We start from the raw sequence: 15,578 nt of genomic DNA, 5'->3' as shown, positions 1-15,578 counted from the left end.
CAACAAAGGGGTTTCATTTTTTAAATGTCATTTGTTCTTATATAGAATTGAAGTGTATTACTTCACTTTGTAGTATTACTGCCTGCAATTAACTCATACATGAGAACATTTTTAGTCACTTATTTTAATCTAAGCCCACATTATAGTTCAGTTTCATTATTCACAACATACTATAATTTGTAAAAGATTATATGGTCAACAGCTGAGGCTGCAGCTCAATAGTAGAGTGTTTGCCTAACATGTAAGGCCCCGGGTTCTATCCTCAAAACAAAAGAAAAAAGATTATATGGTATAATAGGTTGGGAAACTCTGGCCTGGTCTCTTCCAGCTACTACTTAACAAGACTGCTTCTCTCCAGCTATACAGTAGAACCACTTGGGAACCTTTATAAAGTATGGATTCCTAGGACTCCTCCCCCAGAAAATGTGGCTTTTTGGTGTGGGTTAGGCTACGGCATGAAAAGCTTTTTAAAGCTCTCTAAATGATTTGGTTTTGTCATCAATGTCTAGATAAGACTGTGTGGTTATAGTTTAAAAAGTGAAAAGTGCAATCAGATAAGCAGTGTGACAGATTCTACCCAGAGGAATGACTAAATTCCCTAGTGGTTGGACATCTCACCAAGATGTGCTCATGATCTGCCTCGCTTGGAGCTCAGGGTTACCCCATATTCACACTGGTGAGAGTTAGGACTGTGAGGCCCTCAGGCAAAGTGCTCAATACATCCTTGAAATACCCTTAAGTACCATAAGTCTCATAAGAAAAAGATGCTTTTTCACCTATAGGTCAGATTAGTCCCACAAAACCAATAAGCTCAACCAAAAGCCATGCACATTTCCCCAGACAAAGAGAACAGAGTCAGCAAGGCACTTGCACAAACACTCTGCTCAAAACCAAGAGAAGTTGCTCAGCTGGTTGGCCTGCATCTATTCTCTGCTGCTTCATGAAAACCCCTCGTTGGCATCCCAACCTGTCGGGTTCCGTGGTCAGCCAACACCATACATTCTCAGTGACAATAAATATATCTCAAAGCTGCCAGGTCTCGCAGTGGTGGCTCAGCTTCAGTTTCAAAAAATGTTCCCCCCTTGGTTAGTGAGGCAGTGAACAGATGTCAGTGGGGGAGAATGAAAGGGGGAATCAAAAGAAAGGAAAATCCTTGGGTTAGGAGAGGTAAACTGACAGCTTCAAAAGCTTGAGGCAGCTCTTGGGCACACAAGTTTTCTTTCCATATTCTTTAAAAAAATGGAAAAATATCTGTAATTCAGAGCTGTCTATGAAATCCCAGCTAGGGGTTTCAAAAGGCTTCATGAAATTTCATCTTCTTAATTGGTATCTAGTGATGGTGTGTATGATCATGACATATGTATCAAACATCTTACATGCATGATTTTAGATTCTCACAACAACTCTCTGAACTTCACAGCATAAACCACATTTTATAATGATTAGCCATGGCTCACACACATCAGCAGAAAATAAATGCTGGGCTAGTGGAACTTCAACTCAAAGTGACTGATACCAAATCCCAAGATCCTTTCCTTAACATGCCATCCACTGATTTTGCCTATTAAAAGCAAAATATAATCATTTAGGAAATTTGGAAAAATACAGAATGATGTAAAGGAATAACATCCTGTGTTAGCTTTCGGTCACTGTGACAAAATACTTGAGACAACGTAAAAGGAAGAAATATTTATTTTGGTGCACAGTTTCATGTCACTTGTTTCTGTCTGTGGCAGCATAGTACATCACTGGGGTAAGAACATGTAGCAGAAGTTTCATGATTTCCATCTGAATCCAGCAAAAGAACCCTCAACTGATCAATGACACAGTGGCCAGAAGAATTCCTAATAGGCCTCTCCTCCTAAAGGTCTACTTGCTCCCAATAACACCATAGACTCGGGACCAAGCCTTTAAAACATGGACCTTCGGAGGACATTCGAGGTCAACTCAGTTCCATAATCCCATCATTTTGAGAAAGCTATTATTAGTATTTTGGCATATGCTTTGCCAGTTTCTCTTTTACATGTGCCCATGCCTTATTTTGTTTTAATGGTTTTTTCAATTTTTTAATTTTTTTAATTTAAAGAGAATAAAATCAAGCAAAATCAAATAGAATACAGCCAATCAACAAACCAGTGTAAGTGACACAGCACTTCAAAACAATACAAAATCAATAATGGTTACCATAATGCCTCCTGTTGTCTTCAAAATAGCTACAGATACCTTCAGACAGTAAAAATCAAACAAAATAGAACAGAATAGAACCAATAAAAACAAAACAATGAATGCAATGAAGGACATCAAAACAAGACAACAGACAATTCAAAATGGCTACCATAATACATCTTGCTATCTTTGAAATACCGGCCCATGCCATTAGATATAACAAAATCAAACAAAACAAGACAGAATAAAACTCAACCCAATAAAACAATGAAAATGATACAGGACTTCAAAACAAGATAACAGGGAATTAAAAATGGCTACCACCTTCAGAAGGAGATTCCCCTCCATTGATGCCACACTATGTACCGTTATCCTCTGAATAGATGATCAAACCACCAGACCTGCCAAGTCAGTGAAACACCAAACAGGATAAGCACAAAATTGCATTTAACCTCAGTACCTATCATTGCAGCTTGTGCTTCTCCATATCAGCCAGTTACTTATGGAAGTGGGGGGAGTGTTGGCTCTTCTCGTTTCTAAGCCTGCGTGCCAGGAGGGGCTGGGGTCTGGCTGTCCCCTCGGGGGCCTGTGCATGGTGCTGATTCACAGAGAAGGCTTGCTTCTTGGTGACTTTTTGTTCTCTTCTCCTGTAGTCCATGAATGGCAATGACTCACAGGAAAAGGCTGAGGTCTGGCTGTCCCCCAGTGGCACATGCATGCCACTGATTTGTCTTATTTTGGATAATATTATAGATGTGAATTTATTCCCTGATTTTTCATTTAGCATTATTTTACACACTTCTACATATCCTTATGTATTTGCTTACAGTATAGTTTTTCATAGCTATATACTATTCTACTACAGACCTAGAGAAATATATATAATTATTCTCCTATTTGTGAGTGTTTGGTTATTTTCATTTTCCAAAAGATATTTTTCCCACAATATCTTATCATTTCTTTGGCATAAGGTCCTAAGAGTAGAACTACTGGGTCAAAAGAGACATGCAGTAAATAACAGCAATAATGCTTATTGCAAATGCAGAGAGTCCACGATATGTTAATGAAAAGAGACCTCATTCACCTCAGGGTTTCCCAATTGGAAAGAATAGCCTTAGTTTGGTATTTTGCAACTACTGGGGATCAGACTAAATTATCAGGCAGTTAATTACACTGTTTTCAAGAAGCAAATGACTCCAGTTAAAGTAAAAGTAGCTGACACATTTTTAAAATGTGGCTTCTCTTTAAGTCTTTTTCAAAGGAAAATAAACCATTTTTTCCTGCGCTTATGGGTACAGATCACTGGTAATATGCTTTCTTAGCATGCTCAAGGCTCTGGGTTTGAGTCCCAGCATCTCAGAAAAAAAGAACATTTTTTCCTGATTTTTCCCTAGATAATTTACAGACCATCCTAAAGACACTGTTACTTAGAAAGCAAAATATTGTAATAAAATATGCATTCAAACCTTAAATGCCCCACTCACAGAAAAGCAAGGACATATATATTTAGCTTTGGCATGCCACTGGGTTCACACTGTTTTGGAAACACAGGCAAGTGGACTTTTGTTTTATCTCTTTCCATGTGAGAAGGCCCTCCTGGACTGGCCTTCTTAGACAGGGTTGGGGCCTGGCTCTACAAAGCAGGGAGGAGCTGAGGTTGTCCAAATCTAGTCAACCTCAGGATGATAAAAACTGAATGTAAATGAAGAAACTTCACAGTTAACATTACAACTTCATCTTAACCTTTCCAAATCTCTCTGGTGTCCAGCTACTTGGCCCCTTGCAAGGGACTCCCCACCTTCCCTCCCCAGGAAACCATTCTGAGTCAACAAGTGCCTTGTGCCCTCTGCTCTTGAATCCCTCACAGTTATTTATTCCCAATACCATCTCTCTTATATATCCAGGACCTTGAACAGGTGACTTTCTGAGCCAGGAATTCCCTTCCCAACCTTCTGCAACCGGCCAGCTCCGGATGAGCCTTCAGAATTCAGATATCACATCCTTCTAGAAGCTTTCTCCACCTCCCTGCCAAGTCAAGTGTGCCTCTTCTGTCTTTCCTTCCCTGGAGCCCCAAGTTGTGTCTCCACAGCAGGAAGATTATCTGTCCTTCCCAATGGGTTGAAGGCCAACATTCTAGTTTATTTCTGTATTCCCCCCGAAAAAAGCACAGGCCAACTCTAGGATCAGGGAGTCCATAAATGTGGGCTGGCTAGAAAGAAAGATGAAATTCAGTTTAAAATATATAGTACTTATAAAGTGTCTATAAGTTCCAAGTGCTGTTTTAGGAGCTGGGGACATGGCAGTAAAAACACAGAAAGATCACTAACCTCAAAAAGCATACATTTTATTGAGGAGCTTACATTTTGGAAAGAGAGACAAGAGGGGAGGGAAAGGAAGAAAGGAAGGAAAGGATGGGAGGGAAGGAAAAAGGGAGGGAGAGAGGGAGGAAGGAGCTGCCTGATTGAGCAAATCTCCCAGGGTAAAGGACTGATACCTAATGGTCTCGTGCATGCCCAGACCCATTGTCTATCACACCCAGCCTTGGTGCAAGCCACTTGTATAAACAGTTAAGTCAACACACAACTCTTATTTGTGGCATTACTAAAATAGCCTTGTCCACTGAGATATTTCATCCTATGTAGTGCATAATTTGCAGCAAAACAGATGTAATTGAGGGTCATCGTTGTGCATGTGTGTGTGCGCACGCGTGCATGTGTGTGTGTGCACGCACGCATGTGTGTATGTGCGTGCACACATGTGTTACTAGGGATGGAACCCAAGGCTTTCTCACTGAGCTATATTCCCAGTACTTTTAACTTTGTTTTAGAATTTTGAAACAAAATCTTACTAAGCTGCTAAACTGACCAGGCTGCACTTGTCATCTTCCTACCTTACTCTCCCAGAGTCTGGGATTATATGCATGCATGACCATGCCTGGCTTGAAAGACATTGTCTTAAATAAATCAGGCACAGAAAGACAAATACTAGAGGTTGGACTGATGAGGGGTATAGATAGAAGGAGTAAGTTTTAAGGTGAAGTGATTATAGTTCGCAAAACCCCTGAATATATTTTATGAATAAGTAGAAGAGAAAAGCACGAAGACTCCAAACACAAAGTAACATTAATTATACTGATTTTATCAGTTCCTACTGTATACATTTGTCAAAATGCCACACTGCACTCTATAAATATATACAATTATGTGCTAATCAAAAAATTTTCAAACAGCTAAGGAGCTAGAAATGCTAACTAACCTTATTTCTAGTAAGAAGCTATTTTAATTGCAACATGCAATGTAATGATTATCACACTGTGGCCCATATATTTACATAATTAAAAAGAAAATTTAGCAGGACAGTGTCAGGTCACTGGCCAGCCACCCTCACCCACCTGAAGATCCTTTTTCCAGAGCAATTCTCCACTCAAACCTTAAAGAAGACTCTGTTGCCTTGTACGGTGGCACACACCTGTAACTCCAGATACTGGGGGGGCTGAGGCGGAGGACCTCCAAATTTGAGGCCAATCTGGGCAACACAGTGAGGCCCTGTCTCAAAATTTAAAACAAAAAAGAGACCATGTTTTGTTTTCATGAGGGAGCCTGTTGTCTCATACCTATTCTCTGTGCAAAGCAAGGTTGACCTTTCTTCCTCCTCTCCACTGCCACCTTCTGAGTAGAAACTATGGAAACAACAGGGATCTGTCTTTACAGCATCCTTCAGCAACTAAATGTAGCAGGAGTCATTCCTCATCCTGGATGAATTCAAGTAAAGAAAATGCCAGAGCAGTGACTCTCAAAGAACAACTGGCTTTGAACTTAGCATAACTGCAAAGGGCAGAGCACTGGCCTGGAATGTCAGAAAGCCTGGCTTCCAGGTCAAGGCCTACTGTCACTGACTTGTTATAGGACCAGGCCAGTGCCACATTTTAATAGGCAGATTGAACACATGCTTAAACCATCACCAGCAGGAGTACAAAACAGAGATAGGGAGGAGGGGAGAAAGAATCTAGTAAGAAGCTATTTTAATTTCAACATGCAAATGAGTTTTGAGTCACTTCAAAAAAGTAATGTTTTATTTGAAAGTTTGTATTTCTTTCATTTAGGAATACATATGTGGAAGCCCTAAAATCTGTTCAGCACTTAGGGCTACTAAAGGTCTTGATCCAGCTGGGTGACTTAGAACAGGTCCTTTCCTCTTTTGGGCCTGAATTGTCATATGCTATGATGTTCACAATGATTAGTTGACTGAATTGTTAGTGTTGCATCGTGTAAATAAACTTACCCAAGCCAGAAAGTACATATAGGGCCACATGATGCAAATGTTTCCTCTTGAAACCTAATCGACTTCATCAAGATCAAAGTTGAGCCCGAGAACAATAACTTGAATCTTCTCCGATTACTTTACTATTCTGACATCTCGACATTCTTATCGCTTTAGTTGTTCACATTTTCAAAAATGGAGAAAAATAAGAGTTTTGTTTCCAAAGTATAAGAAATTTTAGTGGACATTTTGGTGTACAAATTTCTAGGGAAGTTGTTTTCAACACATGGAAATGGCATGAATCAGACTAGGAATTTCATGGTATTTGAAAGAAAATGGAAAGTAAATTAAAAATAAAAGGAAGCAAATGTGTTTGTTTCCCCTCCAACTTTTGTCAATCCACGGTCCCAAGGGCCTCTAAGGATGAAAGGTAGGACAGAGAAAAAATGAATCCTAGGAAAGCATCTGTCCCAAGTTCCAAAAAGATTCTCCATGTTCTATCCAACTCAGGAGGCCATCTTCCCTCCTTATTTTTTTTCAATTTGTGTTTTTTTTTTAGTTCATGTTTACAGAGTGATCACATTTCTCATGGGGAGTTGGTGCATGTACATAACACATCACAATTCTTTTTTCATCTCCTTCCTCTCCCCTCCCTCCCAACTCCTCCTTCTCTAGCAAAGATGGTCACACTCAGGGTGTACACACATCATCTAGTGGCAAATCATCTGCAGTTTAAAGATACAGTTTTGACTTTGTCATCTCCATGTAGATTTACAGCAGTTTCCCCTAACCCTAGAATTATGATTTAAACATAAAAAATCCAGCTGTCGTTTATGTTTTGGAGCCAGAGTTGCCATAAAGTTGGAAAATCAAGAGGTAGGAATTTTACATAAACATGAAGAGTTTCCACCATAGACCCTACTAGCTGTATTCAAGCCAAAATAATCACAAGAAGCAACAGAGCATCTTTCCCACAGCCCAGTTCATGTGCTAGTGTAAAATCATAGCTCTTCAGTATTATTAAACATACCTGCAGTCATCTAGTGCTTCAGTGACTTCCTGGATCTCAAAGAAGATATTATATTCCTCGGCTGATGGCCTCATTGCTTTTGTAATTATCATCTAACCACCTACAAACATTAAATAGATCTCAAAGGGAGGAGTTGGAAAGCTTGGACTGACTCAGCATATGGCAGCAGGCATGGAGCTATTTCCCACTGGTTTTGACTGTACCATTCTTGAGATGAAATGCACAGAGTACAGGCCATAGATGCAACAAAATGGTCACATCCAAAGCCAGATGTTGGGGAAAACTCAATTTACAGGTAGTGTCATGCCTCAAATGTGGCAACTGCGATGGATCCAGACCCAGAGTCCTAATGTAGGCCTGAGTGCATCATTTGCGTTCTTATCCCCAACCCCCACCCCATGCTAGTTATAAGAGCTTCTAGGGCAGTCTCAAAGGGGTTCAAGTTACCAAAGATCATCCTTCAGTGGCTGACAGGGTGTTTCCAGACAACCAGGTCAGCCCAGTCCCACTCTTGTAACCTTGAAGGTGGTAGAGGCATGACCTGTGACAGCAGAGAAACACTTGGACTCCTTTATCATCCACTTTCTCTTCTATCTATCTCCTTTTCCTCACCCTGTCCTCTCTCTGCTTCCTAGGGCCCCAACTTTGCCAGCAAGCTGCAATTGTGACATGCCATTATTCAGCCCCTCCATGCCAGCCAAGTTGTCTCTGCAGAGAAGCTACAAGTTGTTGTCCTATCAGCTGTCATTCACACAGGTGATGTTGCTTTCAAACCTTCCTTGTTCTTTCTCTTCTCCCATGGTTGAAAGAAACAGTTGGAGGAAGAATATGAGGAAAATTCAGTCAGATGGAAGATACATAGGGTAAAGTGTTGACCAGAAGTGCTGACACCCCGCATAACAGTCAGTAAAGGAGTACCAGCAGGAAAAGATACTGGGAAGAAGAAAAGGTAAGATGTGAATATGTCTAGATATTTGTTTGTTCATGGTCAAAACCTAATATTCAGCCTGGCAGACACCTTGTTGAAGCTTATGTATAAGCAACAAGGGAGTGCCAGATGGTATACTGTTATACTTCCCAATTCTCTATTTGGCACTTACGTTCAGACCATTGCTGAGAAGGTCTAATTTAAGTGCAATGCTATCACAACTCCTAAAGAGAAAAGTATGCACTAGGAACCTCAAGGACAGCCCAGCATAGAGCACCAGACTAGAAAATGGAAAATTTGACCCTTTTTTGCCAATTTACAGAAGGTAGCCATATTCCATTTATGCAGCAATCCTGAGAGATAAGGAGAGCACTCTGAGCTGAACAACATGTATATGCTAAAAATGGAAGATGACCACTTTCTCAGCTCTGGCACACTTTCAAGAAGCCAAACTGAGGGCAATTTATGTTAAGAATTGTTCCCTTCCCTTAAAAGACATCTATTGCAGAAACCCATCTCTTTCTAACCATAACTGGAAAGGGCTAGGCCCATAGGTAACTTGGAGAAGCCATGCCTTCCCTCCCATGGAAAGGGCTGGCTGATTCAGTGGATAGAAAAGTAGAAACAACAGAGTTTCTTTCCTACCCTTGACTTACATCCTGCTGAACTCAGTTAGGTGGCTTTCTGAAAACTGTGTAGGGATTTTGAAAACTATTCTCCAAACTGTCTAATCAAATTTCTCGTAGACTAATCCTGGTAATCAGTGAGACCCCAGGGGGAGAGAAAAACAAAACAAAACAACAACAACAACAAAAGACCTTGTTACACTCTGTGTTAACTGAGAACTACCCGGACCTAGGGCCCCAGCTTTCCTGGTCTGTTGGCTTGCAGAGGCTTCTGACTCCATGTGCATATTCCATCTGGCAGTCATCTGCATTTTCTACCTTTTTCTCATAGAAGGCATTTATTTCATTTTTCTCCCCCAGATGCCTCTGCCATTTACCTTTAAGGACAGAGACCTTTAGGAAGATGAGGTCCAGTGCCTCTGATTCCTGTCCTTCTGAAGGGGTGAGGTCTGTAATGGATAGGGGCTGGCACATGGGCAGCTGTAGGCTTGCACTCAAAAGTCTGCCAAAACTGGGTGAGGTGGGGCAGGCAGGCCTGTAATCCCAGCACTGGGGAGGCTGAGGCAAGACGATTGTTGCAAAATTTGAGGCCAGCTTGGGCTACAAAGTGAGATGAAGGCCAGCCTGAACTGCACAGGAAGACCCTGTGTCCAAAAAAGAAAAAAAAAGCCAAAAACAAAAAAAGTCATCCAACAGCCATCTTCTGCCTCCACCTAAAACTTTCTAGTCATACTGTTCCTTCTCGCCTCTAACTTTCTGGAGGCACCAATTGTCCCTGGCTCCTGGCCTGTTGCAGCTGTGGTTAGCATTTCCAGCATAGTTAGCTTCTATGCCTTCAGCAGAAGCCCCACACTCTGAGAGGGCGCTGCATTTGTACAGAAAAGATCCGCTATTCAAAGTATTGGGATCCAAAGCAGTAAAACCTAAGGGCCCGCGCTGTCTACCTACGCTCTCACTGATCCCGTTTGCTCAGCGAGAGCACCCTTGAGACCTGGCGTTTCTCAGTTACTGCTGCTTCCTAAGGTGAATGTTCTTCAGGAAACTAATGACAGTTACTTGAAATGGTTCTCTCCCGCAAGTCTGTGCATCCGGACCTTAGCGTCAGGGGGACAGGGAAGCCAACGGTAGTTTCCCCTCCCCTCAGCTGGCCACTCCCCAGAGCAACGGTCCAGAACTTGCTAGGAGAAGCGGGCGGGAGAGCGGTCAGATGCTCCAGGGAGTACGAGTCGCATCCGCGCTCTAGCGCGAAGTTGTACACGTTCAAAGGCAACAGACACCGCCGCCAGGCTCCTGCAGCCCAGTAGGTAGCGGGCGGCTCCGCAGCGCTTTCACAAGTGGCCAGAGTTCTTAGAGCCAAGCAAAGACGCCGCCGACGCGGCCATTGGGTTCCCGACGCCACAGTGATTTGAACGCCTCAGTGCTGAGGGCGGCGCCGAAGCCCTCCCGGAACCTGCGGGTCCTACTCCCCCCCAGGACCCAGAAGGCGGCCACCAACTCCAGAACCAGCCTCTCTGAGGGCACACGGCCACTCAGGACGTCGCGAGCAAGTCCAAGAGCAGGAAGTTGCAGCGTTAGGTTAGGGCGTCCGGGAAGAGGTTCAGGGAAACGTTATCCGCTCACTCCCCAGGAGGAGAGGAGGAGCAGGGAAAAGCGGGGAGGGGTGGACCCAGAGCGGTGCCGCTGACTGGTACCCCCAAAAGCGGGTAGACGCGGAGCCGCAGGCCGGCGGCGCGTAGTTTACCTAGCTCTCGGTTGTCCTCCGGGCCAAGCAGGCGGCAGGGAAGGCGGCGGCGGAGGCGCACAGTGCGCCGGTACAAGCTGTCGGTGCGGCATCCCAGGGCCAGCAGGTGCCCCTCTAGGTCCTCGAGCAGAGCCAGCGAGTGGCCACAAAGGTCGGCAAGCTGCCGGAGTAGGTTGAGGGCGGCCAGGTGGCTCACGTCGCGAAGCTCAGCCAGTGGCTGCGGCGGATTGCGCGGACACAGACGCTGAGGCACAACCGTGCGCCGGTAGAACGGCATCCCGGGCGCAGGACCTGGTGCAGGGCACCAGTCGGGCAGCGTGGCCGGCTCGCCCGTACAGGCGACCCCGACCCAAGAGGGCCCCTGAGCGGCAGCCCCACCTCCGGGTCCTGCAGGCCCCTGGGCGTGGACAGGCGAACGCCTGGGCGCCAAAGAAGCCGGGCGGGTGGGCGGGCTGAAGGGTTCACAGCCTAGAGCGTCGGCTCCCTTCCCACCCCCACCCCGCACCCCCGCCCGGGGACTGCACACTCGCTGGAGCCACCAGTCCCTCTGACTGTTTAGCTGGGCTCCTCCTCCTCCCTTTTCTCCTCCTCCTCCTTCTCACTCACAATGCTACTTCGGGATCCCACACATACACCTTTTTTTTTTTTTTCTTTTGCGTTCAGAGATTCGCAGATTAACGCTTGATCCTAGAGAAGAGGGAAATAGAAGCAGAAAAACAGAGCTGGAGCGTGAAATGAAGGACGGAGAGGCGGTGGTAATGTTCAGAGCGCGATGTGTACCCACGCCCTCCTTCCTCCAGGAGCTCCAGGTACTGACGGTCAAAACTGTTCTCTTCTTTGCTTTTAAATTTAAACTTCTTCCTAAGTACTGAAAATTGAACTGCGCGGGGGCCTACATCAGCAAGTAACCATCAGAGACCTATGGACCAAATACTCTTCATTCATGGTGTGTTGGTTTCTCAAACATATACTCTATGTCATGCACCAAGCTAAATTAGGCTGACAATGCAAAAGGCTTGGAAATAAGGAGGAAAGAACCAAGTATCTTACTGTCATGCTAAGGAGGGAAGCATCTTTGGGAAGTTCCACAGTGCCTGGACTTCTGTAAAGCCATTGGAAGGAAGGAATACAAACAAACCCATTTTATGGAATAAGGGCACTGCTTTATATTTTGTGCAAAAAGAGAACTCAGAGCTGCTTCCTTCTGGTGGTGGCTGCCAGCTTCATCCTTGGCCACACTGGGCTACTGAAGTGTCCCAGAGGGAGCTGTACAGCAAATGGGATGTGCTTTCAGCACTGCCATTCTGTCATCTCCTGTTTTCTTCAGTTTTAGAAGATAGAAAACTGATGCATTGTCATCCTCAATAAATCAAAGAGCCTAAGTGTCTGTGCACTTGGGGAGTTTCTCTTCAGAGCACTTCTTTTCCACACAGAGCTGGCATCTGCCTCTCCTCTAACAAACACACTTCTTTGACTGGTATGCTTCTGTTACTTCTTCCTCCTAATTTTCTTGTCTTATCTCCTACAAATGTTCACATCTTTGTAATCTCTTATAACCTATTAGCAAAACACTGCACAGAATACAGTGTCTGCACTAATAATTCTGAGTGTGGCCTGTTTTTATTGCTTCAGGGAATTAGTGGACCTTTAAACAGTTAAGAAAGCTCTACAAGTATATTTCAAAAGTTGCTTTTTAAACAGTAGATTTTCGGTGTTTACAATACAAAAATAAGTATGTGAAGTGATAGATATTTGCTTGATTTAATCATTTGCCAATCTATACATACATTGAAACATCGCATTATACTCAATAAATAAATACAATTCTTAATCAAAAACAAAGAGTACTGTAATCCAATTACCCTGGTCAGTAGTTATTTCTTGTTTAGTATATTAGAACATGGATACTAGAAAAGTTGGGTTCAAATTAAAATAAGAATCAACAAATGGGCAAAATATAACTTTCTTTCTAAACTGTAAAGTCTAGTTGTAGAGTAAGAATTCCTTAAAAAGAATTGCCTATATCATTAGGTATAATAAAATGGAACAAAACAGTACAGAACAAGACCAATAAAACCTAAACCAGTAACCCAAAGAAAGAACTGGCAGCTTTTTAGTGGGAATACAGCATATAATTCAATCAGCAACGCAGACATTATCAATGCTAATCAATGCTACACAATGAGAAGTGTGGGAACACTAAGGGAATCAGTGCTACAAGATTTGTGAAGAAAAAGTACACTTTTGCCTTGGGGGTAAGGGGCTTCCAAAGTAGGGAGGAGCTAGGGAGTTGCTGAAAACTTGCATGGCCATCAATCACCCCCTACAGCAATAGGCATGAGTCAAAGATGGCATAAAGCATAAACTAAATGACCTATAAACAACAGAAATTTATCTCTCACAGTTCTGGATGGTTGGAAGTACAGAATCAAGGTATTAGTATATTCACTGTGTGGATAGGGCCTGGTTTTTTGTTTGTTTGTTGTACTGGGGATCTAGCTCAGAACCTTGCACTTGCCAGGCAGGTGCTTATGCCACTGAGCTATATTCTCAGACCTGTTTTCTGACATCTTCCTGTGTCTTTACATGATGGAAAGAGGTAAGGCTGCTACCTCAACAATCCTTTATAAGATTCCCCTGAAGCTCTAATCACGCCCCCCAAAATATTGTCTCCTGATAATGATACATTTGGGCATTAAGGCTCAACGTATAAATTTTGAATAGGAAATACAAACATTCAGATGATAGCAGGGATCATTATAGAGGTCAGAATATTATGGTTAATTAGGAAGACATACTGGACCTGAATAACTAATGTTTCTGCTCTATCAGGCATATGTCCAATAAAAATGATGCAAAACATGAATGACCAACATAGAAAAGAATTATGGCCAGGAATATAGTGTAGTGGCACAAGTGCCTCCTGGCAAGCCCAAGGTCATGAGTTAAAGCCCTGATACACAAAATAAATAAATAATAAGAAAAAAAGAATTAAGCGTTCATAAGAAAGCTCCAAATAGAAATTCAGGAGATTAAAAATTCTATCAAAACTATGGACTGCAGGGGAAGAGAACAAGAAGTCACCAAAAACAAGCCCTCCTGCAAATCAGCACCATGCATGGGCTGCCAGGGGACAGTCAGATGCCAGCCTTTTCTATCAGTCAGTCCATTTGTGGACCACAGGGGAAGAGAACAAGAAGTCACCAAGAAGCAAGTTCTCCCTACAAATCAGCACCATTAACAGCCCATTGAGGGAATACCCAAATGTCGGCCTTTTCTGGTGAGTCAGCACCATCCACAGACTGCAAGGGAAAGAGAGCAAAAAGTCACCAAGAGCAAGCCCTCCCTGCAAATTGGCACCATGCATGGACTGCTTGGTGGAGAGCCAGATTCCAGCCCCTCTGGCACATGGGCTGGGAAACAAGAAGAGCCAGTCCTCGCACCCTCCTCCCCCACCATCATAAGCAGCCAGCTGATCCAGAGAAACACAGGCTGAGATGATAGCTATTGAGGTAAAACACAATTTAATGCTTGTAGTGTTTAGTGTTTCGCTGATTTTGCAAGTCTAAAGCCAGCTGTCTGATCATCTATTCAGAGGATAACAATAACAATGTAATATATATGGCAAATCTCATTCTGAAGGTGGTAACCATTATTAATTCCGTATTATCTTGTTTTGAAGTCCATATTATTTTTATTTTTTGTTGGGTTTGGTTTTATCTTGTTTCATTTTGTTTGATTTTATTATATCCAATAGCATGGGCAGCTATTTCAAGAATAACAAGATATTATGGTAGCCATTTTGGATTTACTATTATCTTTTGAAGCCCTTTATAGCTTTCATTGTCTTGTTTTTATTGGTTCTATTCTGTTCTATTTGTTTGATTTTTATTATTTCTGGAGATATCAGCAGCTATTTTGAAGACTATAGGAGGCATTATGGTAACCATTGTTGATTTCATATTGTTTTGAAGTCCTGTGTCACTTACATTGGTTTGTTTTGATTGGCTTTGTTCTGTTTTGTTTTATTTCTTTAAAATAAAAATTTTTAAAATAAGTCCAGTGGAAGTGACCAATATGAGGACAGAACCAGAGAACTAGAAGCTAGGGCTTTTGTCAGTGATAAATTACTGAGTGAAACCTTAAAAATGAAAGAATATAGTTTGTTTGTTTGTTTTTTGCCATGTGCCTTAGTGACTAACTGGAAGCCCCAGTAATAAGATTAGGAACCACAGCAGAAGTGATATAAGATCCTTCCTGGCCTTTGACCAGTAGCTTAGGATAGGAATGCTGACACATGAGGCACGGGATTTAAACAGTGGTGGCATCCCCCACACACACCAAAAAAGAGATTGAAGCAGGACCAAGCAACCTTGGGATGTCTCCATAGAAGCAGCAGAAGTAGTGAGTCAGCAAGGTTAAGGGCCATGGCAGTGGCAGCAGCAGAGGCAGTAAAGGTAGCAGGTGGAACATCACAACCCCTCCTGCCCTGTGGCCAGTGCCTTAAGAGAAGTTAAGCAGCCTTGCACCATGGCACAGCAATGAATAGGAGGTTGGCATATCCCTCATGACAGAGGAGGTCAACTGGCTGTCTCCGCAGTGGCAGCAGGAACAGAGTCAGCCCACAGCACTCCACTGCACCCTGTGACAAGCAGTATGAAAGAACAGAGACATGCCAGTGGAAGTGGAATAGAGGAGCCTGTGCAAGGATGGGAAAGAGCCAATGGACAAGAGACTGGGAACAGCCTCAGCTGCCTCTGTCTGCAGGTGCCACAGCAACTGGAAAAGAGACACAGAGACAAAGAGGGCAAGGAGTGAGAGGGCTGG

At 43.2% G+C, this 15,578-nt stretch overlaps 1 protein-coding gene across 1 annotated transcript in view; it reads right to left on the bottom strand.

The window, feature by feature from the left end:
• The window catches only part of Nhsl2 (NHS like 2), a 283,830-nt gene extending 272,717 nt beyond the window's left edge, over positions 1–11,113 (bottom strand). Inside the window, exon 1 of the mRNA XM_063246080.1 lies at positions 10,752–11,113. Coding sequence (XP_063102150.1) covers positions 10,752–11,028 — 277 coding nt within the window. The 5' untranslated portion in view covers positions 11,029–11,113. The remainder of the gene's footprint in view (positions 1–10,751) is intronic.
• Between the last annotated feature and the right edge of the window lie 4,465 nt (positions 11,114–15,578).

Source organism: Cavia porcellus, unplaced genomic scaffold (genome assembly GCF_034190915.1).
Source record: "Cavia porcellus strain 051 isolate PalLab524CR breed Dunkin Hartley unplaced genomic scaffold, mCavPor4.1 scaffold_3, whole genome shotgun sequence".
Taxonomy (NCBI): domain Eukaryota; kingdom Metazoa; phylum Chordata; class Mammalia; order Rodentia; family Caviidae; genus Cavia; species Cavia porcellus.
This window is presented reverse-complemented; position numbering and strand designations above follow the sequence as displayed.